At 45.5% G+C, this 26,253-nt stretch overlaps 1 protein-coding gene across 1 annotated transcript in view; it reads left to right on the top strand.

Moving 5' to 3' along the window:
- Window positions 1–26,253, top strand: part of LOC147718812 (xaa-Pro aminopeptidase 2-like) — a 398,012-nt gene that overhangs the window by 257,798 nt on the left and 113,961 nt on the right. The window contains exon 17 of the mRNA XM_086966784.1: window positions 14,274–14,378. Within this exon, the coding sequence (XP_086822910.1) occupies window positions 14,274–14,378 (105 nt within the window). The remainder of the gene's footprint in view (window positions 1–14,273; window positions 14,379–26,253) is intronic.

Here is a 26,253-nt window from a genome sequence, read left to right as displayed (position 1 = left end):
GGTTGCGCTCGAGCTGTTGGACGCCTCCCGCCCGCCCAGGTATAAATAATTCTTTAAGGCGCGAGCGCGCTGACTACTGGCGTGTTCATACCCCTGAGGCGCAAGCCGGGGGTTACATCATTTTAACTGTGTGCATTTTGTATTTTATGTTTACACTTGTGTTACCTTAAATCCTTTTAAAAACTCGGAAGACTTCACTCAGTTTCTGCCGCATTGAACCCGCTCCCAGCGTTGCAGATTTAGTGTTGACACTGTGGGAGGCAGGGCTCTAGGACGCCATATTGGGGGGATTAAGGGTTGCGCTCGAGCTGTTGGACGCCTCCCGCCCGCCCAGGTATAAATAATTCATTAAGGCGCGAGCACGCTGACTACTAGCGTTTTCATACCCCTGAGGCGGAAGCCGGGGGTTGCATCATTTTAACTGTGTGCATTTTGTATTTTATGTTTACACTTGTGTTACCTTAAATTCTTTTAAAAACTCGGAAGACTTCACTCAGTTTCTGCTGCATTGAACCCGCTCCCAGCGCAGCAGATTTAGTGTTGACGCTGTGGGAGGCAGACCTCTGGGATGCCATATTGGGGGGAATAAGGGTTGCGCTCGAGCTGTTGGACGCCTCCCACCCGCCTCTAGATTGAATAAAAAGATGACGTCTTCCCGTCCGCGCAGCGGTCGCGACGGCGGTGTGCCGAAGGCGCACCAAAGGCAAGCCCGTCTGCGCCCGTCCGCGACCGGACGGGACCAGGGGCCATAATCCCTGCCCCTTTTCCTGATTATTTTAGGAGATACAGCTCCAACGAGTTGCTCAGCCTGCGACCTCCTGCAAAGGTATTATGCAATCATCTTATCACCCCCTAAATCTGCCACCTCAATGTCAGTATTGTAACACCTATTTTAAAGTTATTTCCACCAATAAGACCCAGCATATCTATAAGATGTTTCTTCCTAATTGCAGGTCCCTGCCCAAACATCAAATAGAATTATCCTTGTTACTTGACGTGTTAAACCCGGATATATTCTTTCTCACTGAGACATGGCTGACCCCGCATTCAGAACCCAACATAATACAAGCATTGCCACAGGGATATCAAATAGCAAGGATAGACCGCTCAATTGGGAAAGGCGGTGGATTAGCAATAATATTTAAAGATCATTACGCCTGCCGCTGCTCCCCCAGACCCTTTTTGGACTGCAAAAGCATGTCCTTTAGCCTGGAGCTTTCGCCGAACATTAGCTTTTCTGGGGCACTGATTTATCGTCCTCCGGGACCAGGCAAACAGTTCCTGTGCTCTTTGCCCTCAGTAGTCGCAGATCTCGCTGCCACCGCTGCTAATATCACACTGCTGGGCGATTTGAATATACACTTTGATGACATTGGGGACCACACGGCTCAAGAGTTAACCGCTGACTTTTCTGCACTACAGCTAGCTCAGCTTGTCTCACTACCCACTCATACTAAAGGGCACTTGATTGATCCTGTGTTCAGTAACTGCCCTGATTTGAAGGCAGAGTCTCCCTCCGCGCTCCCTTGGACTGACCATTGGTTAGTCCCGCTTATCTGGAACATTCACAAACCCCCGCATTGACACCGGGGCCACGGGAAGCACGAAACTGTTCCAAACTTACACTTGACAAGTGGGTCGATGAGTTACAAGCCACAATACCACCCATCAACACAGATCCCTTGATAGCTAACGATGAATTCAACAACTGGATAACTAAATCACTGAACATCATACTCCCCGTTAGGAAAACTCTGGCAAAGAGATCCAGGACCTCGGACCCTTGGTATTCGGAGGAGCTTAGGGACATCAAACGTAAGTGTAAGAGGCTAGAGAGAAAGTGGCGTCTGGGCTACACAGACCCAGACAAAATCTTGTATAGAAAATCCATCAGTGACTACAAGAAGGAGATAAAGAAAGCTCAAACCCTGTACTACACTCAAAAAATATCCGAAGCCAGCTCTAACTCTAAGGAGATTTACCTGATTGTAAAGAGTCTTACGAAACTACCTCATCCCCCCGTAAATAGTGAAGACTTACAAGCTCGCTGCAATGATCTAGCGGACTTTTTCTACAACAAAGTGAATCTCATCTACTCATCATTTTCAAACACCATTTCAAATGCCCCAGTAGATATCCTGGCAAATTCTAAGCAGGATAAACTAGGTAATCTGTCATTGGTGCTGGCTGAGCTCCCTCTACTACACCCGGACCTACTTGCCACTTTAATGAGGCAAGTAAAATCAGGCTCTCCCTGTGATCCTGCACCTCCGAGCTCCCTAATGGCCGTTAGCCACACCACCCTTCCTGTTATGTTGGAGGTACTTAATGCCTCAATCTCCACTAACACGGTCCCACCAGCATGGAAAGAGGCCAGAGTGAGGGCACTCGTGAAGAAACCTAATATGGATATAAATAACTTCAGTAATTATCGTCCCATTTCCCTGCTCCCATCGATCAGCAAGATACTAGAGAAATATATCAACAGTCTTTTGACCAATTTTCTAGAAAACAATCAGCTGCTTGACCTTTCACAAACGGTTTCCGCCCCAAACACGGGACAGAATCTGCTTTGCTGGCAGTTCTGGAGGAAACAAGGGGAATCTTAGATCGAGGAGGATCAGCGGCTGTCATCCTCCCTGATCAAAGCGCTGCTTTTGACACAGTGAATCATGAAATCTTATTGCAGCGTCTCTATGACATTGGAGTCCAGGGGGGAGCGTTGAAATGGATCAGATCTTTCCTTAGTGATAGAACCTTTCAGGTTTTTGAGGGAAATACCACCTCCACCAGCAGACCTCTGGGCTGTGGGGTCCCGCAGGGCTCCTTGCTTAGCCCGATGCTGTTTAACGTCTACATGAGGCCGCTGGCTGGGATCGTCCGTCCATATGGTATTAAGATCATTACCTATGCGGACGATACCCAGCTAGTGGTCTCTCTGACGTGGGCTGAGGGCTCTGCGGCCATGGTGGATCTGGCAGGCTGCCTGAGCGAAGTGAACAGCTGGATGACCTTGTCTTGTCTCAAGCTTAATGGAGACAAGACAGAGGTCATGCTGTTGCGACGCTCGGCTCCATCTTCGGTGGACTGGATTTGGCTAGCCTGTCTGGGCTCCCCTCCAGCTCCCAAGAATGCCATTAAGAGCCTGGGCATTTGGCTGGATAGGTCCCTGACTTTAGATTATCAGGCCACCAAGCTATCGGCCACCTGTTTTGGCCTTCTCAGAATGTTAAGGAGGATACTTCATCTGTTACCATTCAAGGCCAAACAAACCGTCGTACAGGGACTGATCCATTCCAGGCTAGATTTTGGAAACGCACTCTATCTTGGAACACCCAACTCCACATTGCGAAAACTGCAAGTCATTCAAAACTGTGCGGCCCGCACCCTACGGCAAATTCCACGTAGGCTTTCTGCTAGAACTGGACTGAAAACACTGCCCTGGCTTCCTGTTAGGGACAGGATTAGCTTTAAGTCCCTCTGTATTGACCACCAGTCATTCTGGGAAACAGGTCCAGCAATTAATCTCCCTCTAATCAACCCGTACCTCCCTAGCAGACAGCTGCGTTCAGCTAATGCATTTATTGCTATCGTGCCCAGGGTCAAACGGACCAGAGCAGGAGGCCGTTCTTTCACCCTAAATGTGGCCAGGCTGTGGACACTCTCCCACCCCACTTAAGGTCCAATCCCGACCTAACCTCCTTCAGGAAACAACTGAAAATCTTTTTGTTCAATAAATAGGCCCTCCCCATCCTCTTGTGTTATCCGCCCAACTGTAGGAACACCTATTAGTCACAGCGCTTGGACGCCTCCGGGCAACTATCTGCGCTCTACAAAACCTATTTTCATTTCATTTCATTTTCATTTAATTTCATTTCATTTCATTTCACCGTCAACCAGGAAGTGTTGGCAGCCATTTTGTGCCTCGGTAGAAGCGAGGATCTAGAAATTAGTGGAACAAGTTTTTAAAACAAATAAAGGGGGCAGGTAAGAAATATTTTGACCCTCTAGACCTGTTTAGGGGGTCCCACAAGAACCCCTAGGGCTCAAAAAAGATTTTTGATTTGTTGAAAAAACTGAGAAATGTGCGCTGGGTGCATGGATCCTCCGTAAAAAAAATAGAAACGAAGCACGGGCTCCTGTGCTTGTTTAAAAATTAGCTACCTGGGAAGGACCAATCCCGTGGTCTAAAATATTGCATTTGAAGCAGGGGCAGAGAAAAAAGGGGGGGGTCCAAAAACGTCTTTTCCCCATGCAATGGTTGAACGAAATAATACCAAATTTGGCAAAGAAGTAGTCCTCGGTTCAGACTCGTGCCTTTTGCTTAAATGGTGGAAATACGTTCAGTAGTTCCTGAGAAAATTACAAGTAAAAGTACATGTATATTTATGGCCTCTGTGGATGCGCGTATCTTGCGCGCACACTAAGTGCACTGTCCCGATCATGCGCTGAATGCTAATTGGCTTTCAAGTGGGTGTCAACATTCAAAACCAGGTTGGCAGCCATTTTGTGCCTCAGTAGAAGCGAGGGTCTAGAAATTAGTGGAATAAGTGTTCAAAACGTATAAAGGAGCAGGTAAGAAATATTTTGACCCTCTAGACCTGCTCATGGGGTCCCACAGGGATCCCTAGGGCCCCCCAAAAATGTTTTTTTGGTGGTTTTTTTTAATGAGAAATGTGCGTTGGGTGCATGGATCCGCCATAAAAAAAAGTAAAAACATGAGGTCGATTAGGATGGCGGACGGACTTTGTCCGTCCGCTATCCTGTCTGGGGCAGGGACCGTCCGCCACAGGGGCGGAGGTTCCGTGCACTGAATTAGGATGCATCCGCCACAGTGGCGGGTGCATCCCACATTTTTAACATTGCGGCGGACGATGCTTGAAGCACCGCCCGCCGCAATGCTAAAAAGGCATGTTGTGCGTTTCCAAGCACAACATGACAGGCACCGAGCGGTGCCTACCATGTTGTACTTGGAAACGCAGGGGGGTACCATGGTACCCTCCATGTGCACCACCCACCCCACCTTCACCCTGGGGGCCCGCAACGGGGCCCCAAAGCAAAGACCGTAGGCCTTTATGTGGCGGCATTGCCGCCACAGAAAGGCATACCCCAAAGCCCATCCTAATATGGCTGGCGGTGTCTGATAGACACCGCCACCATATTAGAGCTTTTCCTCCATGGTCGCAAGCCGACCGGGGCGGAAAAGCGGCGGACAGTGTTTCTGTCCGCCGCGTCATCCAGTGAAAGTGGTTTGGTTCATTATTTAAATATGTCTTATGTATATAGCAATCTGCATTGAAGAATGAGTGACATAAATATACATTTCTGAATGGAGGATTTAGTAGCAATGTGATTGACTGTATTCTTGACTATTTTATAGTGTCTCACTAATTATATTGGATAGTGACTAAACTGTGTGAATATCTGTATAACTTTGTCAGTTGTTGTGTAAACTGCTGCACCAGTTGGTTACTAGCTATGTGAAAGTCTATATTAGTTATTGATTAGTTAACTGAGTATTTGTATGGAAGAGTGAATGTGTGTGTGGTGTGTGTGTGGTTCGGTGGGGTGTGTGTGACTGCCCAAAGATGTGTGAATACTTGATTCAGTGGGTATATAAGGTTAAGACTGCATGTGGAAACAGTTATTTGGGTTAGTGAATATCTTTATGGGTGTGGTGATGAGCAAATATATCTCTAAATGGTACATGTCCAACAAACTAGAAAAAGAAAAGGCAGTGTATGTGACAGTTGTTGTATATAAATAGGTATACATAAGACTCATTGATTGCATGAGTGACTGTATAGATAACTGTATACTTGTAATAGTGATTTCATAACACACTAAGTATGAGTTACTATCTATATGAATAAATAAAGTGCTATTTGTATAAGTGTGTAGCTGAGTAAATGTAAATATGATACATTGTTTGCAAAAGTGAGTAGGATGACTGCATACATGAATAGGATATGTGCTAGTGTGTTCTGTCGATATAGGTGTATAAATATATTTGATAGTGGTCTATTGATCTTTGTTAGCATGTATGAGTGAATATATAAGTAACGGATTAGATGGGTGTGTTGATATAGGAATAACTGATTAGGTGTTTAGATACTTGTATTGCTGTGTCAACAGATTCAAATATGGTACTCTTTATTTTACAGTGAGTGATGAAAGGTTATACTAGTGTATGATGAGGTGTATCTAATTGTCACATGGATAATGTCATCAGTGATGTCATTTGAGATGTCAGCAGTGATGTCATCAGTGATGTCACTGACCAGGTCATGAATGATGTAATATGTGACATCATCAGCAGTGGATTGCGGGCGCGGGAGTTATAGTTAGCAGAACTAACTATAACGAAGGAATTTCAATGGTTTTGTATGAGTCAAATGTCCAGCTAACTATAACACCTCTAAAACCTATGTTTTTTTTCAGTGAATATATATATATATATTGTGTTCTTCGTGCCTCCTTTTGGGGATATATTTGGAACTTTAGATCCAATCCTTTCTACTTTTGGATGTTGGGGTAACTTTTATGAGACCCTCATCTAGCTTTCTACAATTTCCCCCTTTCTGCATTTCACCTCCTGTTGGAGCCTCACTTTTGTTATTTTTAGAAAATATGTTTTTTAAACAATTTTGATTCCTTTATTTCCTTATATATCAGTTTTCTTCCTTCCATCGGTATCGCTCCTTCCCAAAAGCCTAACAGATTGATATTTTGGTGTTATTAAGTCATATACTTGATACTTTGTGAAAAGTTCCCACATTCTAGCTTTAAACCTTGTTACAATACCCTAATATACCAGGCTTCCGATGGGTTCTAGAACACAAATGATTGTCTGCTTCTCCTTTAGAATTCTATGATCTCTTTGTTCATTTTGTTTCTGAGTCAGGACTAATGGGTTTAATGCTTAGGCTTTAAAAGTCTCAAGGTAGGCTGATACCTACATCAGTGATTGGTACTGAGCACGAAATGTCATCCCCTCATCCCTTTTACCAGTCACAAATCAATGTTATCCTACTATGTTAAACCCTCTCTGAATTATCCCTTCTAGAGAAATAGGAACTTTTCCTTTGGCTAGGACTGTTTTATTTTTCCACGCAACAAAGGCATGAATTTCCTAGGATCCTATCTAACCCTTCATCACTTCCACATAGTACAGTTGATAAGGATTTTTATGCTTGGATGGTAAGGCACCTTTTGGGATTGTTGTCTGGGCCGGACCACATGATTTCACTAAACCTTTATGGGTTTCTTAAAACTCCCCCAATGCCTGAGCTTAATCAAGGCTTATTTTCAAAGTTACCTTTCTAAATTAAAAGAAACACTTCAGTGGTGTCTTATGCAATGCCTCCATCTATGCCTTTTTCTGGAGAAAATAATTTGCTTTGCCAGCACCATCCCAGAAAAGTGACATTATATATGAAACAAAATGTGGTGAGGTATAAGTTGTAGTCAAGTACAGAACCTTGATTCAATGGTCAAAAATGCTCAATACCTGTTTTTCATATTTACAATTTGAGCCACGAACACATAGACCAATTTACACAGAATTAAGTGTTTTATCAAGTATGGAGACCAAGACTAGAACCTAGACGATTGAGGTCAGCAGCTTAGTCACTTTGAATCCCACTTGCTTCCAAATTCTGTTCTATGTTTATGTGGCATGGTAAAACCAAATGTGATTATTAGTCCCGATATCCCTGCTGACACTTTATTCCTGACATTTTTAAAACAAAAATAATCACATCAATGCAGACTGCAGTATAATACATAAACTATGAATCCTGGCTAGAATCCTAGAACAGTTGACCAGGAAAGAATCACATGGATCATATTGTCTCACCATGGGCTGTGGTGCTATCCCTATCACTGCCAATTCAGCTGTCACTTTCAAGCAAATACACTCATTACTTTGAAAGTCGTTTGCAATCCCTGCAGTAATGGGCAGTCAGCCACCTTAAGAGAAAGGCCATTCCAATAACTTACTGCTATAGTACTGAGAACCCTTTTTCATGCAGTCTAATCCACTCACAATTCCTAGTTTTAAGAAATGTGCGCTTTTATTTCTATTTTATTATGAGTAAGACTATTGATAATTCCCCGTTGACTATTAAATAGTAATTCAATGTCCCCGCTCAGGTATAATATCCAATACTAAGCTTTTAAGCTAACTGTTGGACTTGGCCCTTTTTGGCTAAAGTTCCCTAAACATTTTGCCTTCCCCCCCTAGACCTTTTTTCTGACATGGTGTTGCCAATTTAGATGCTTTGGGTACTTTGCCACTGCTGATGCAAAGTGTAAGTGCTCCCTGTATAAAGTGTTATGGTAATTGGTTGTCCATGAATGGTATGTCCTCTCTTGTCTTCTCTGCTGATTCTCTTTCCCATAAAAACGCTGTGGAGGCAGCACAAGACCTGATGGATTCTATTTCCAATGCTGTGGATAAGCTTGCCCCCGCCTCTGTGCGCTATGTAGCCCGGCGGAAGCCTACGGCACCTTGGTTCTCTGACCATCTGAGACTTCTTAGGCAGGGATTCAGGAGCACTGAGAGAAGCTGGAGGAAATCTTGGGACTTTAAAGATTGAGAGGCTCACAAGTCTGCATTGCGGGAGTATAAACAGAGAGTGGTAATGGAGAAGCAGGAATACTTTTCCAATCTTACCAGCTCTCTTACATCTTCTAGGGAGCTGTTTAAAATCGCGGATTCGTTATGCTCCCTTCAACTCCCAGACCCTGTAGTTAGTTCGCAGGAACGATGCAATAATATCTCAGACTTTTTCCATAAGAAGATCCTTGATATCCATGTTTCTCTGGAAGCCGATTGCCACTCTTTGGATCAGAATATCTTTCCTGTCATATCCAATCTTGACTCTTTATGTAAAGATCCTCCTAAGTCACTTATGGAGTTTCCTCCTCTGTCTCTGGAGGGACTGAATCTTTTATTGGACAGGACCAAATCTGCTTCCCCCATGGATCCTCTACCTCTTAAAAAGCTCAAAGAGTGTAGAAGTAGTCTTCTTCCTCCCATGCTCATAGCTATGAATAAAGCTATTGCCCAGGGCTCTTTTCCAGCGGTATGGAAGAAGGCTATTGTGAAGCCTCTCCTCAAAAAAACGTCCCTCGACCCAGGCCTTCTTAAAAACTTTAGGCCTATCTCCCTTCTCCCTGCCCCTGCAAAAATATTGGAGGCGCACCTTAACCTCCACCTGTCCTCCTTTCTTGATGAGTCGGAATACCTAGACAACACACAACACGGATTCCGAAAACACCACAGCACAGAGTCTGCTCTTACCCTTGTGGCCGACAACATCCGGCGCAAAGTGGACTCTGGCCAAACTACTGTCCTGGTCCTGCTGGACCTCACGGCTGCATTGGACACCCTGTCTCCCGCCATTTTAACATCTCGGCTTAGGGAGGCAGGGGTCACTGGACCAGCCCTGAGTCTTTTGAACTCCTTTCTTATGGAAAGGGAGCAGAGAGTAATGCTTGGGAACCACCTCTCCCCTGCCAAGACTTTGCAATGTGGGGTGCCACAACGGTCGGCATTGAGCCCGACCCTGTTTAACATCTATGTGGCCCCCCCTTGCTAGACTAGTAAGATCGCAGGGGATGGAGGTGGTGTCCTACGCCGATGACACCCAGATTATGGTGTCTCTGGCGCATTCCTCTGTCACGACAACCGCCTCTAGCTTCAGGGTATGCATGCAGTATGTGGCAGACTGGATGACTATCAATTCCCTCAAGCTTAACGGCGAAAAGACAGAGGTACTGGTCTTTGGAAAAGACCAGGATGTTTGGTCGAGCGAGTGGTGGCCTTCTTCTCTTGGCACCTGCCCCACTCCTTCCCAATCTGCCAGAAATCTTGGTGTTATTTTCGACACCTCACTCTCTTTGTCCCTACAAGTCAACAGGACCGTGGCCACATGCTGGGGTGTGATTAGGATTCTTAACAGAATCCGTGGCTATCTATCCCCTCAGGCGCGCAAACAACTTGCAGTCGCTCTTGTTGGCTCCAGGTTAGATTATTGCAACTCTCTGTACATGGAGACCAATAAGAGCCTTATACAACGACTGCAAATTGTGCAGAATGCTGCGGCACGCTTTGTTTTGGCCCTTCCCAAGTCATCTTCTGCTACCAAGGCCAGGAAAGACCTCCATTGGCTTCCGGTGCAGCACAGAATTTCTTTCAAAATTCTTTGTTTGGCTTATAGAGCACTAGCAGAGGGATCAACGAATGCTATTAGCTCTTTACTCACTCGTTATGTTCCAACCAGAGGTCTCCGGTCCGCTGGACTTTTCCAACTTGTCGTGCCTCGTTTTAGGCTGACCAGATGGGGAGCCAGGGCCTTTTCAGTTGTTGCCCCGCAACTTTGGAATTCCATCCCAATTGAGATAAAAACGCTACCCTCAATTGACCTGTTTAAAAAGGAACTTAAAACCTGGTTCTTCAGGAGGGCCTACCAATGATGGAATGCTACAGGTGGTGACGATCTGTTATTTTGAAGTAGGCGCCTTGACGCCCATTGGGCAAAGTTTGCGCATAATAAGAATCTTTTCTTTTCTTCTTTCTTCTACTAGTAAAGTCCCTTGTAAAGTGCACTATGTGTGCCAGGGCTGGTAATGCAAATGCTACTCGTGGGCCTGCAGCACTAATTGTGCCACCCACACAAGTAGCCCTAAAGAGAGAACCCAGGCCTGCCACTGCAGTGCCTGCACGCAGTGTGCTAACTCCCATGTTGTCCTGACAAGTGCACCCACTGGCCAGGCCTTACCCTTCCATTTTTAAACACATCAGACACCGCTATAGTAGGCCCCCCTGGGCAGGGTGCACTGTATGTGAAAGGTAGGACATGTACTGAGGTGTGTACCATGTCCTGACAGTGAAACACTCTCCATTTCGTTTTTCACTGTTGCAAGGCCTTCTTGCCCATCGGACAGAATGGGGAAGGCTGTGTAATATGTTTCCAGCCTATCTTCCCATCGGCTTAAGGTAGAGAGGTGAAGTTTAGTGTGCCTGAACTCACAATTTAATAGCACATCTTTTTGTGAAGGTGTTTTTTGCATTCTGTGTTTAGAAACCACGCTTTTAGAAGTGACTGGATTCTTTGCTCTAACAACTCTGTGTGCCTCTGCCTGGTTGTGGATCGATTGTATGGATTTGAATGTGATAGGCTCTGGGTAAAGTCTTGACCCAGGGGGGAAGGTGAGACAGCAACAGGATGACCTGCATCTGGAGTGTAAGGAGTAGTTGAAGCCCCTGGAGGTGAAGAGGCCTGGACCGCTGCCATAAAATAATGGCTCCATCTTCTGCTGAGTGATTGAGGATCTAGATCCCCACTATCAAAGGAAGAAGGTGTCACTGACAGGGAGACACCCAGAACTGGTTTGGACAGGGGTCAGTGCCCCTGAACACAAAGACTTCAAAGACATTTAGGGGTATAACTATGAGAGCTTAAACCCCTGAACGTTGGAATGATCAAGACTAAAAAGGATTTAAACTTCTTCATGGTCAAGAGGAACCGCTGCCAAGGAAGAACAGCTGAAGACACTGAAGAGAAGGACTGACCTTGCTGGCCTGCAGTTTGCTGATTAAACCAAGGAGAGGCTAAGGGACTTTGCTGTGTGCTGTGTCCCCCTGCTTGAAAGGACTTTGCTGTGTGCTGTGTCCTGAAGTAACTTGTCCCCAAGGAGAGCCGGCTCCATGTGGCCTGAGACCTTCATAAGAACTGCCCCGTGATTGTGTGCATCCGGAGTCCAAGTGAGTCTCAGCGACTCTGTGTGTGTGTGCTTCGTGCAGCCTGAGACCTTCGTGAGGATTGCCCTGTGATCATGTGCACCCGGAGTTCAAGTGAGTTTCAGCAATGCTGTGTGCGTGTGCTTCGTGCAGCCTGAAGCATTCGTGAGTATTGCCCTGTGATTGTGTTCACCCGGAGCTCAAGTGAGTCTCAGCTGCTGTGTGTGTGTGCCCTGTTGTAGCCTGAGACCTTTGTGAGAAATTGTCCCGTGACTGTGTGTCCCGGAGCAGTCTGGTTCTCTGCTTCGATCGACAGAGTGACCAGAAGTGCTGCGATCATCATTGCCATCATCCAGGACCGGCATCCCCAGAGGAGCTGTGAGAATTCACCGCCGCCGGCCACAACCTTTGGCCAAGGAGAGACATCGAACCATCAGCGTCAAGGGTCCGAGTTCCACTGCCCAAGATCAACAAAGTCGTATCGGAGGCCCAAGTCTCAAGGAGAGGAGTGTGAAATCGCACCCCCCAGGTAACGCTCAGCGAGCGTGCGTGTGTCGCCGCCTGGGGCGGGGTGTGGGTTACGAGAGAAGCAATCTCAACCTTTCCCATCTTTGCAGCGCGAGCCTTCTCTCAAGTCCGTATTGTGGCCTCTACTTGCCGAGGAGTGGCCGTAACGGGGCAGGAGTGTGGAGCTACACTTTGTTTTCCATCATAAATGGGTTGGGGGCATATTTTGGCAGTAGCTGACCGCGAGTCAGTAAGAGAGGCATAAAGACGGTCTAGAGCACCGTAATTGGTGCCGGAGTACATTATTTTTCCATTAGGAACTGCCTGATTGTTGCAGTACAAATTGCATTAATTTTGCATTACAAACTGCCTGATGGTTGCATTACAAATTGCATTATTTTTGCATTATGAAATGCCTGTTTTTTGCATTATAAATTATTTTTACATTACGAAGTGCATGATTCTTGCATTACAAACTGCATAACCTTGCATTGGGACTGCATTGAATCATCAAGAATTGCTCATTAATACTACAAGAACCTTCAGGTCTCGCTGGCCTAATAACCAGCAAGGTGAAATATTACAAATACGTATATGTTGGATTTTTATCGTGTGGTCTCATCGAATATCTCTTTTATAAACATATAATTGTTTTTTATGAATCTCGTGTGGAGTCCATTTGTGGTTTTATCACTGGCTTACTGAGAGCATGGTTGCAAATACTTTACACATTTGCCTTGGAGATAAACCTGGCTGCTCTTGCCAAACTACCGAGGGGGTGAGCAGGGGCTATCTGAGAAGGTGTCCATCCCTTCCCTGACTTAGACGCAAGGGTCCCTATTTGGACTAAGGTACCTACCTCAGCCAACTAGAGACCCTCGTTCTAACACTAACTTTTATTCTTATATTGACTTCAGCTGCCAAGTAGTTTAACAAATGCCATTGTACTTCGATGAATTTGCTAAAATATTTGAATGTTGATGTTAGATTCTGGTGACAGAAGCTCAAATAATTATTCTACATGTAATATTTTCAGTGTCTCATAAGGTCCGCTTTTTATTTACTAAAGAATCATACTGAACATCAAGTTATGGTTTGCTCAGCTAACCTTAACTGGCCAATTTCAGTGGTGTCTTGGTTTCTTTTATAACCAGTAATAAATGGATGCAGTAAACCAAGTAGAAGTACACCTGTGAGAAGCGTTGCCATTTCATATTAAACTTGATGTAATTCCATTCAATGGTTTTTCCTGTAACTGAGTGCAAAGTTTTCTAGGTCTGTTCGAATCGTAACACAGCAAAAGTAAGCCAGAAATGCTAATCGAGAGGAACTGATGCCAAAGCTATAAGCATAGCAAAGTTCTCATTTTCAGGAAAGTTAGACCTAGTTAAAATTGCAAAGTTGCTGAAACTTGAGTTACACCTGTTTTAACCATCTGATCAATTAAAACCTTTGTATTTGCCGTAATCTTCCTCGAAAGAAATTGTAAATGAACCAGAAGAATAATTTGGTCGTAGTATGATTTCCTCGACAGTTGATTTAGGATATACATATAGATGGAGCCACATTCTTTAGTGATGTAGGAAATAAAACTTGTCTTTGAATTTGGCAATCTAAAAAGAGGAGAACCCCTCCACCTCTTAAAAATTCTTAAAAACATAATTTATTTTTACAAAATGTCACTCAATAATCATTTTATCAGAAAGCAATAATATTGGTAAATACTGGGATTGGTTTTCATTGCCATTTAATGGTGCAAAAAAGATATGCATATGCTGTGATTGTAGGAAAAGTTTCCCAGTGCCTTGAATTTACCAATTGACAAATTTGTGGTCAGGAGCATTGTACATTCAGTGAGTACAGGAATTTAATAAGTGATTGCGTGTCATGATTAGGAAATGTGATGTGTCATCTTAGGCACGCCTTAAAGAACAGTTTGTTGACTTGATAGCAATATGTTTACCCTTAACATTTGTCACTTGCTATTCATCTTTTTTATGCTTGTGTCTGCTTCCAGGAATAAATTTGGAATCCTTTGCCCGACAGGCATTATGGAAAGCTGGCCTGAACTTTGGCCATGGAACGGGTCATGGCATTGGCAACTTCCTCGCAGTTCATGAGTGTATGTACATTTTCTATCTTCTGGTTATATGGAACTATCTGTAGAATAATGTTTTACTGTATCAATAAAATGAATAAAAAGTACAAACCTATACCGTCCATTTTCTCATCTTGCCAGTAGGGTGCACTAACATGGGAACTATGGGCAAGACATACTAAATTTCTGGTAAAAAAAAGCTGCTGGAATTTGCAACCAGAAACTTATTTTACAAACCGACCTATGTACTAATAGCTGGGTTTGCAAAACAATGATTCATAGTGAGTCACAGACTGCCCTGCATAATAAATATTTATTAGGCAGGTCGGAATTTCCGACTCACTAAAATTGGTCACAGTCAAAGGATGGTAGCCTGCAAGTGTCTGCAGACCGCCATACCTGTGATTGCTTTTCAAAACTGATTTTTTTTAGAGCAGCCCGATTTCTTTGAGAAAACTGGGGCTGCTTTTAAAAAGCCATATCGTTTTTGAAACTGCCGCTGAGAATTTCCAGTGTTCCCTTTCTGCAGAGTCTATCACCTGACCCCTAAAACTTGTACTCTGATTCACAAAGGAGTAGGGCCTCAAAGAGGACGTCACACCCTTTTGTAAATCAGTTACCACCGTCTATAATTTGTTGGTGCTGTGAAAAACTAAGGTATTTAACAGAAAAGAGTACCTGGTTTATGTATTTCACCGCTATTAATGTTGTGCGGAGAAGAAACAACAACCATAAGGTTCATATGTTCAATGTGTGAAATTTAAATTTTTTTCATAACACTTACTGAAAGTAAACATTCATTTCGTGTCTGAGATACAATACAACTCACATTCACCAGTAAACTGCGTTGGTCAGGTGAATAGATTGATAATACAATGTGACAATTTTATACAATGTGACAATTTAACATAAACAATATACAATATTCAAAAAATTACACCAGCAAGACATGTTCATAACAAGAACTCCATTAACCTAACATTAGGTAATTATCACGGAGATACTTTAACCACATGGGCAATTTTTCTTAACACCTGCTGGGTGCATAAACCATTGTACACCCTAATTCTGGAGCATAGGAATTAATTGATGCCCTATGTGGCAGATATACTGGAAAGGCCTTTATCCAGTGATAATTGTCTAATTCGTTTTTGTCGGCTTTATGGCTCAGTCCGATTTACCACTGCTAACCAGTGCTAAAGTGCATGTGCTCTCTGCTTAAAACCTGGTGACATTTGCTTATCCACAATTTACTTATAACTCCTTAGTAAAGTGCACTACATGTGTCCAGGGCCTGCAGTAATGAGTGCGCCACTCACTTAAGTAGCCCTTTAAGCATGTCTCAGGCCTGCCATTGCAAGCCTTTGTGTGCAATTTTAAAGTGCCAAGGCCCAAACCTTCCTTTTTTAATGCATATACATAACCCCTAAGATAGGCCCTGAACTGCCCATGGGAAGGGTGTACTGTATTTAAAAGGTATGATATGTACCTTCAAGTTTTACGCTCCCTAGTACTGAAAAACTCTTAAATTATTTTTTTACTACTGCAAAGACTACCTCTCCAATTGGATAACATTGGGATTACCTTATTACATGTTATAAGTGTAATTTTCAATTGGTAAGTGTTTAGACCCGAAGTTTGGTGTCTCTGGAATCACATTAATATTACAATTTATTGTGAAGTTGGATTTTAAAATGTAATTCTGAAAATGCCTTGTTTAGAAAGTTTCATCCGCAACATGTCTGTGCATAATATTGTAACAGTGCTGTTTATTTGTTCCATGACAGACATTTGTTGTTGTTTTTAACGTTGAATGTCACACAGACTGTATGAGCACATTTTAATATTTACAAATGTGCATGCAATCAGTCAGTAACCACCATGTGATGCTCTACATTTGTGCACCAATTTTCCATTCTGTAGAAATACTGTGCCTCAGATTCCCCGCATTTTATATAATTATATCCGACCCTTCTATGCGCGCCACTTTTTGAGCCTTGCGTGTTCTCTGATGTCCATCATTTTTAACGTACTTCAAATGGCCTAAGAGTCGGTTGCCCAGCAACCAGACTTGCTAGTATCTAGCGACTGCTCAGCCCATTGCTGCGTGCACGCGGATGTGATGCACGTTCTGGCAGCCATATCAGTGGACTGCCACTGAGGCTCTCGGATGAATCGCAACATTCTGTCAGGACTGATGCCTGCGAGCACCACGCACTTTCGAGGTGCCAAAAGAAACACACCTAGGTAAGCGATTGTGAAGGGACCTTTCGCTTGAAATAGTACGAATGTTGTAGTGCGCTATGCCCGAACAAGTGGCTCTAATTTTAATTCCCCTCCCGGTTCATTCTCTACAGAGCCACCATTGATTTACATCACCACAATTAGGCGCCTAAGACGAGCCAGCAATTCAGAATCATAGCCATTGATTTACATCACCACAATTAAGCGCCTAAGACGAGCCAGCAATTCAGAATCATAGCGTTGTGCCAGGACTAATGCCTGCAAGCGCTACACATTTTTCGAGGTGCCAAAAGAAACCCATCTAGGTAAGCAATTGCGAAATTTAAAATGGTATGATTGTTCTAGTGCGCTATGCCGAGTGGGTTAATTCCCCTCCCGATTCTTTTTCCTCAGAATCACCCTTTGATTTACATCACCACAAATAAGCACCCGAGAGCGCATTGAAAGACTAGTGAGCCTTTCTGAATACCGCCATCGCCATCATTCTGACTTTGGTGAGTTTTTGATACTCAGAGCCACAACACGCAGTGTCCTTTACAGTTGAGCAGAGATTTGCTGGACAGCCTATTACTGGCAGGTCTTAGCGGTAATCTTTATAATCATCAATCACGCTTTTTCCCTCTCTTTGCGTTTAGAATTGCTTTTACGGGGCCAAGATTGCATATTCGATCCTCTGATGCACGATTGAGTATCTGAAGGTGAGTTCTCGCCACAGTTTAGACTTGCCAATCATAAGACTTATTAATTTTGTATAGGTATGGAACACACCCGATTCATGCTCCTTCCTATTCGCAGGCTGACATCCCTCCCCCCCATCTTTATCCTGATGAAGACCCGCATCGACTACTTAGTAATGCATACCTTGGGTTGAAACGTTGACAATATTTCCTGGTCCAGATCAAGACTTTGCTTGCAAAAGGTTAATTTGTTTAAAGCAGCAGAGTTATTGGTTTTCCGCTTTATTCTGGCATTCTTTCCCTTTTCCCTTGTACATATTTTAGTCACTTTGTACATATTATGCACTAAGTTTATCACTGAGCACAATATGTCACTTGAACACATATCACTTTATATTGCACCCTGTGTTTGACAGCTCTTATAATTGTTTGGGTATATTTAAATGAGGCAATTTATATAAATAACATAATACCCATCAATGTGCGTCGCTTTTGTTTTTTTGTGTGTTCCTTAAACTAAACTCAGATACAAACATTTGAAGATTGTAGAGAATAACTGAGAGAATTGATCATTTGTATAAGAAATAGCTTTTGCACCCGACAGAACCATTGTTTTTCTTTCAGTTTAGAAAGTTAGCATTTTCTTACTTTAGCCATTTGGCGTCTACTGCCTGTCTCTGAATACATGTCTCGGGTGGGTCACAGCTTGTCTTTGTGCATTCCCTATAGACAGCCACACAAAATGGGACTTGATGTGACTAATGAGCTTTAATGGGCCATTAACTGGCGTGATGGGGACACAGCTGAGTACTGCCTCACTTACACCTGAATGGGCTTTGTTCTTTCCACACACAGGGATGCATACCCTCATGTAGTGGATATGGAGCCAGACCAGGAAGGGCAGGGACTCTGTGCACTTCAAAGGCCTCTCTTTGAAGTGTCCCCCACTTCAAAAGCACAACTGGGTATACGTATTGGACCAAACACCACCAACTATGTACACTTCTGGACCTGTTTACTCAGTCAGGAAGAAGGACTGCTGGGATGCTGAAAGGACTGACACTCTGCAGGACTGCTACTTTGAAGAAACTGCTGTCTTGCTGTGCTGACCTGCGGCCTGCTGCCCTTTTGCCTGGGGAAGAATAGCTGGACCTGGAACCTATTTTGAAAATAGGACCCCAGAGTGACTGTAAGAGCTAGTCTGCTGACATCCTGAACCCAGCCTCAGGCACATAATAGGCTCCCCACAGCTCCTGGACCCTTCTTCAAAGAGCTCCTGAACCGCAATAGATGCCTGTCAGGTCCTGGGCCATTGGAAGTGTTTTTTAAATCAAGATTTTAGGCTCTTCCTGAATGTAAATGGGCCCGTTCACTTCAGAACCGCGCAGCTTTTACAAAGGATCAGCGCGAGTGGGCACCAGTTTGTCTCTTCGCACAGCATGTATCGCTACACATAACTGCAAGTCTACAGCTTATCTGTCTGCGATGCCCAGCGGCCCTGTGCACCTATTGGACCACCACCATGCTCTCCTTGCTCCCAGTGAACTTCTTCCTTGTGTACGGGACTCTTGGCACAATTCTTGAGAAGGAAAAACTTCAGGGGGACGAATCTGTACTGTATCTGACCCGTGTTCCATTGCCGAATGCTTGAAGTTTTAGATTTGGCCCAGTCTATCGCAACCAGATAGCCTGGTTCACGCTTTTTGCTTTTAAACACCACATTTCAGTTTATTCTTTAAAAATGTATAATTCAGGTTCTACCTCTTGTATATTTGCTATTTTCATATATTTTACTTAAGTTCTATTTTTCTAACCAGGTGTGGAGTCTTTTTGTGGTGTTTTCACTGTGTTACTGTTTGAAATTTTGCACAAATACTTTACACATTGTCTCTTACGTTAAGCCTGACTGCTCTGTGCCAAGGTACCAGGGGGATGAGCACATCTTACTTTAGGGTGTGTTCCTGACTTAACCCAACTAGGATTGTGATTCCTGCTTAGAAAGGGTGAATGCCTATGCCAACCAGAAACCCAATTTCTAACATTGATGATAAGCTATGAGGATAGGACTTGTGTTTGTGCAGTGACAGACAGTTATTTGGTGGGTACGAGTAATCCATTCCAAAGACCAATTCAAACTCTTTTTGAATTCTCCCCGATTGTCATTTTTAATTTTTTCCTAAAATCATGTCTGACTGGAGGTTCTACATCTGCACCTGCGAAAATGGACTTTGAGCTGGCCAACATGGAGGTTTATCCTGTAGCCAAGCTCAAGGATACTTGCAAGGGAATTGGGTTTCCTTCAAAGAGCTCCAGCAAGAAGGTGGAGCTGCAAAAGGCATTGAAGGCCTGGGTAGACGCTCGTGCTGCTTTGACTGTAACCCCACAGAAAGAGGAGGAGGTTGATGAGCTGGATGAGGAGGAAGAATTGGATCAGGGCTCACAGGAGAGTCTGGAACTGCTGCCTGTGGTGGAGGGGGCAACATCCTACCAGGAGTAGTGATTCCACCCCAGCTAAGGAGCAGTGTGTCATCCAGAGGCCTGTCCCAAGAGGAGCTGGACGACAGGAGGGAGAAGAGAACATTTAAATTGGAGTTTGCCAAATTTAAAATGGAGAAAGAGAGAGCCTTGGAGGAGAAAAGGCTGGTCATGGAAGAGGGGGGGAAGGAAAAAGGGCATTGTAAAGGGCCTTGCTGGAGAAGAAATTGGTCATAGAGAAAAGAAAACTCATGTTGGCTCATGAACTGAGTCTGAAGGAGCAGAACATTAAGGTCAGGCAGGCTGAGTTTAGCAGAGATGGTTGTACCATTTCTTCAGTGGCCTCTGAAAAGAAGGTCCACATCCTCAAGGTCTGGTGCTTGACTTTGTAGTGGGAAACAGCATCTATAAATGGTTTGAAGCTTATGAAATTTCTCTGCAGATGCACAAGATCCCTGAGGGGGGGTGGGTGCTAGTCTGTGGAGGCATGACCCTAGTGATGGGAGGGACACTGGCTGCGGCTTACAGGATAGTAGCCCTGATTAGAAAACTTGGTTTAGCCACAGAGAATATAGACAGAGGTTCAGGGACAGTCAGAAACTATCCCAACAGACCTCAGTGGATTACGTTGATTTGTTCTGCAATGCACTGTATGGGTGGGTGAAGGGCAATGAAGTAAACGATTATCAGGGACTGTATAACTTGATTGTAAAGGAGCACATGTTCAGTCTTTGTTTTCCAGATCTGCGCCAACACCTGGTTGATATTAATCTCACCTACCCCAGGGAACTTGCTAAGGAGGCGGATCTCTGGATCATCACCAGGGTCCAAAAGAAGGTGTCTGGGAGTGACGCCAAGAAGGGTGGTTCAGGCTCCTCCCCACAGCGTGAAGGGGAGGTCAAGGGAGACACAGACAGGTCTCAGGGTATGGAAGGAGGAAAGGCCCCTTTTGAGAAACAGGGAGGAGGTTATGATGTGTGGTGCTCAGGGCGCTCTATTGCCAAACCTGCTGCTTGTTTGTTCTTAGCTAGGACACAAGCAGGTTGGATTCTGTGTGTCCTAAGAAATCACCCACTGGTGGACCACTGAAGGGGTTGCAAATGTGACCTTATGGATGAGGAGTCAGTAGGGTAGGTCGTGGACCATACCATGATCTCTCTTAGCTAGGAGGTGGACTGAGAGGGTGAGTTGGTGATCCCTCAGTGTGTGAATCCTCACACCAGGTGAAAGTGAATAGGTACCCAATCACTCCTTTGATGGACACCGGGGCTAGTCAGACCATGGTTGTGGAAAGGCTAGTTTCCCTAGGGCATTACACCGGGCAGGTGTGTAGGGTGATGCAGGTGCAGGATCAGGACTTCTTCCACTCCATGGCCCTGGTCTTCCTGGAGTGGGTTTGGGAGGTGACCCAGAGGTCCTTTGTCTGCATTTTGGAGAATGAGTTGACATTATTGTCAGAGGAACTGGGATGGGTGACCAAAGAGGGCTCCCTGAAAGTTCAGTTTTCTGGGGTTACCACCCCCAGGTGGAGTGTACAGAACCCTATATGGAGGGGTAGGATGAGGGGAAACGTACCAGTCACCTGTTCAGCCTCAAGGTACTGACTGTGGGGTGAGGACCAGCTTCAGGATGCCACCTCTGAACTGGTGGGAGGTACAGTGGAAAATGGTGCAAGGCATCTTGGACTACTGCCCCCCACTCTGAGAAACCACAAAGGTCAGAGAAACCTGGATGGCCTGGGGCCGAGCTCTTGCCTCTGTTGATTGTTGTCCTTGTGGTCAAAGCTTTCCCCGGGTTGGGGACACAAGTCAGACCCAAGGGTTGGTATGGGCCACATCATTTTATTGGCCATGGTTATGCTGTCTCCCTAATGGGATGCATCTGAGAGCAAAGTCAGTTTAGGTGCTGCACAGATGGTGTCCACAGATTAGGAGAAGGGTCCCCCATGAGTCAGTGTCTCAGAAGACTATAGACAGAGGGATCCAACTAAGAGATATATTTACAGGAATTGCCACTAACCAGTTTTCACGCTATTTAGCAGCACTTTTTTTACTGCTGCAGATCGCCAAATCATAACACTATGTTTGCTACGTATTTACAATACGTCGCTACATGACATTAGGATCAGTTAGCAGCCACGAAAAATTACGCTAACTCTAGCGGCAAAGCGATAAAACAATTCACGATAGCGTGAAAAACATGATGGCCGTACACATAGCGGTAAAAAAGTTCACGCTAGTCAGCCCAATGTCACCTTTCAGCATCAAGCGGCAAATAGAGCTTAAAAAAAAGACACCTCTAAGGAAAAAAGAATGGAGCAGTCAGGACCAAGTTCAGCACAGGTCAGCACTCCCCCTCCCCCCAACCTCCCCAAAAGCCAGGAGGACCAGCAAGAGTCTTAGGGAAAGAGGAAATGCAGATTCAGGGCCTAATTTATGAAAAGTGGCACATCGCTGGGGAAAACACTGATGCGTCACTTTTCATTGCGCCATCCTTGTGACACCATGGATGCGCCATATTTACAACAATACAGTGCAGCCCTGCGTTTCCCCCTGCGCTGGCGCTAATTTCAGCTGCCTAGAGCCAATGCAGGAATCCTTGACCCATAGTGCAAGGGTTACTGCATTGTGGGGAATGATTGTTTATGTGCAGGAAGGTGTCCCTTCCTCATCTACAGGCCCCCTGGCCACCGCCCACCCTTCACCAATGCCATCATAGACCTCATTGTACCCTAGGCTCTTATATCCACCCATTACATCCTACTCAGAGACCTCAATTTCCACCTGGACAACCCCAGTGACCAGAACACTGCATCCCTACTGGAGTACCCCGACAACATTGGACTCAAGCGGCTAGTCGCTGCACCGTCCCACACAGCCAGACACACGCTCAACCCCCTTTTCTCAGCCACGAGAATTTCACCTACAGGCACACCACCGAACTTCTCTGTACTGACCACCACTGTGTACATCTCACCTTCATCACTCCCACTACACACAACCGTCCTCGTCGCCCCCGCTGGAGCTGGAACAAGGCCACTAAAGAGCGTCTTATCTATTTCCTCAGCCCAACCACTTCCCCAATACCAACAGACTCAAACACCACAGCGTGCAACCTTCACTGATTGATCTCCAACTGCGCTGACAATCTGGCACGTGTCAAGAAGATACCAGGCAAGCAACATTCCAAGAAGCCCAGCTGGTTCACTTGCACCATCCCTGAGTCCAGACGCACCTGCAGACGACTCGAGAAGAGATGGAGGAACAACATACCTCTGGAAGCGCATGTAACCTTCAAATCTGTTGTCAACACACACCACCTACTCCTCAAAACCAAAAGGAAAATGGCCTTCCAAGACAGAAGCAATACCAATGCACACAACAGCAAGGAACTCATTACCACCATCAATGAGTTCACCAGGCCAAACAGTGAGACCACAGACGTCCCACCTTCCCAAGACCTCCTCAAAAAACTCGGCACCTTGTTCCACCAGAAGATCAGGAAGATCTATGATAGCTTCAACACCCAAGACCACCATCACCACACTCAGCCATGTCACACCCCGAACAGATTGTGCTTAACTGGACTCCACTCAGCACAGACGGCACACTCAAGACTATGAAGAGAATCCACTCAGGAGCCCCATAGGATTTCTGCCCTTAGCACATCTCCCATAGAGTAGCCGACTCCATCGCCTCCTAGGGTCACTGCACCGTCATCTGCTCCATCAAAACCGCCACATTCTTTGGAAAAGGTGGGCGAACTATCAGGGCTTATGGTTAGAGCCGCCAGCAGTAGCAGAGACTCATCCACTGGAGTAGTTGCTGGTACTGCCCAGGTGCCGAGTGAGGGGAAGGTTGTGGGGGATACATGCTTCTGGGGTGGGATTCTTGGTTGGTTATGTAGGCTGTGGACACGATCAAGCTGCTGTAGTGTGACCTTGGGTGGGTTGGGCGAGGGAGGGTGGGAGTTAGGGGGGGACATCTAATTTTTTTTTTATTATTCAGCATGTCTATGTTATGCATCCTGAGCCTACTTCTACAATTGTCAATTGCATACATGTTCTCATATGTCTGATTTGGCAGATGTCCCCGGATTACAGACCCCTGAGTTGTAATTGCTTATTGATGAATAAAATATGTTTTTTTTTTAAACGACACATTCCCCAATGACTGGAAACCCAACAAGATCAACCCCTTGCTGAAAAAAACATCTGCCGACTCGACAGACCTCAAGAACTTCAGACCCAAATCCCTCCTTCCCTTCCCAGCGAAGGTCATTGAGAAGGCCATCAGTGCCCAACTCTGAGTTCATCAAAGAGAACCACACCCTGAACACCTCCCAATCTGGCTTCTGAAGCAACCACAGCACAGAGACCACACTCCTCGCCTGCCACCAATGACATCCTCTCCCTCCTCAACCGGGGCGAAATTACAGCCCTCATCCTACTGGACCTCTCAGCCGCCTTCGATACTGTCTCCCACCGCACCCTAATCACATGACTCCATGATGCAGGTATCTGCAACAAGGCACAGGACAGGATCGACTACTTCCTGACGAGCCGGACACAGCGAATAAGACTACCCCGCTCCTCTCAGAACCTACAGAGATCAGCTGCAGAGTGCTCCAGGGTTCCTCACTGAGCCCAACCCTCTTCAATGTCTACATGGCCCCCCTCACAGTCATCGTCAGAAGTGACAGACTCAACATAGTCTCCTACGCAGACAACACCCAGCTGATCATCTCCCTCACCAATGAACCCACAGCCTCCACAATCAACTTTCACAGAGAATGAAGGCTACCTGAATGAAAGATAGCTGCCTCAAGCTGAACTCAGACAAGACAGAAGTACTCATCCTGGGATCCACGCCCTCAGCCTGTGACAACTCCTGGTATCCCAGGGGAACTTGGAACCCCTCCCACCTATATGGACCATGCACGCAACCTCTGCATCATACTGCAGTCGCTTTTAATTTTCCCTTGTGGTCATATCTCGAAATATCCCACCCCCACCCCCCCAGCCGGCTCCACCGCCTCACCACACTTAGCTGCAGCGGCTGCAGCTGTCATACTGGACTCCACGCTCACAATGAACCGCCATATCAACCCAGTATCCTCATTCTGCTTCCTCATGCTCCGCCTGCTTCAAAATATATTCAAATGGATCCCCACAGAATCCAGAAAGAAAGTCACTCACACACTCATCCCCAGCACACTTGACTATGGCAACACATTCTATGCCAGCATCACCCAGAAACAGCACAGGAAACTGTAGAACGTCCAAAACGCCATAGACAGACTGGTCCTCAACATCCCCCGCTGCAGCAACATGACACAACACCTCCGGCAACTCCACTGGCTCCCAATCAACAAGATAATCACCTTCAAGCTCCTCACACACACCTACAAGTCTCTCCACAATGCAGGACCAGTATACCCGAGCCACTGACTCGCTTTCCACACATTCGCCAAATAAACTCTGCCCCACTCGCCCTGGCCTCCGTCCCATGGATCCCAAAGACCAGACCGGAGAAAGATCCTTCTCCTACATCGTGGCCAAGCCCTGGAACACCCTGCCCATCCACCTCAGGCAATCTTCATCATTGACCCAATTCAGGAAGGACCACAAGACCTGGCTCTTCGACTAAAACCTCCACACCCTGACGGATCAGCAGCTCCCCTGCGCCTTGAGATCCTCACAGGTGATAGCTGTGCTATATAACCTCCTGATTGATTTCTGCACTAAATTAATCAGCCATGCAATGCAGGCTCCCTTGGACCAGAGTGCAAGGCTGCCTGCGTTGGCACATGGCAGCCAATTGTGAGCCAGCACTGGGGAAAATGGCAGGAATGCACTGAATCTTACAGATACGAGGCATTCCTGCCCTTTTCTGTTGATGCAGGGCAGCCCAGCAAGATTCCTTGCTGCACTGCCCCGCGCCAAAACCTCATAAAAGCGGCTACTAGTATACAAGTGTGTCACCATAATTTTTAACACCAGTAAATTGCTAGCAGGAAGAAACTGTTGCTAATGTGACTTAACTGCAGTTTTTCCTTTTTTACAACATACAAGCAAATCCTTGAAAATATCAAGAGTATTTTCGTGGGAACGCCTACCTTGCATCTCATTTTCAGTAAGTCACAGTAAACGAAGTCGCCTGTGAAACAATTCACGTTAATGCAGAAAAAATCTGGCGATTAAAAAAAGCAGCCATAACATAAAAAAATTGATGCTACGCCAGCGTTAACTGTTAGTAAATATTGCCCCTGAATTCAATGAAGCATTGAACTGACAAGTGCCCCTGCAGTAGTGGATCATTGTCGACGTTCTTTCCCAGATGCAACCGGGCCCTTTCACTTCAGAACCGCACCTCTCACACAAAGGATCAACGCGGGCGGGAGCAAGTTTGCCTCTTTGCACAGCAAGCATTGCCACTCGCAACCGCGAGGCTCCAGCCTTTCTGTTCCTGGTGCCTGGCAGCTCTTCATGCCCCGCAGACTGT

Source organism: Lissotriton vulgaris, chromosome 4_1, assembly GCF_964263255.1.
Source record: "Lissotriton vulgaris chromosome 4_1, aLisVul1.2, whole genome shotgun sequence".
NCBI lineage: Eukaryota > Metazoa > Chordata > Amphibia > Caudata > Salamandridae > Lissotriton > Lissotriton vulgaris.
The sequence above is the reverse complement of the archived record's forward strand: the minus strand, read 5'-3'. Positions and strand labels throughout refer to the sequence as shown.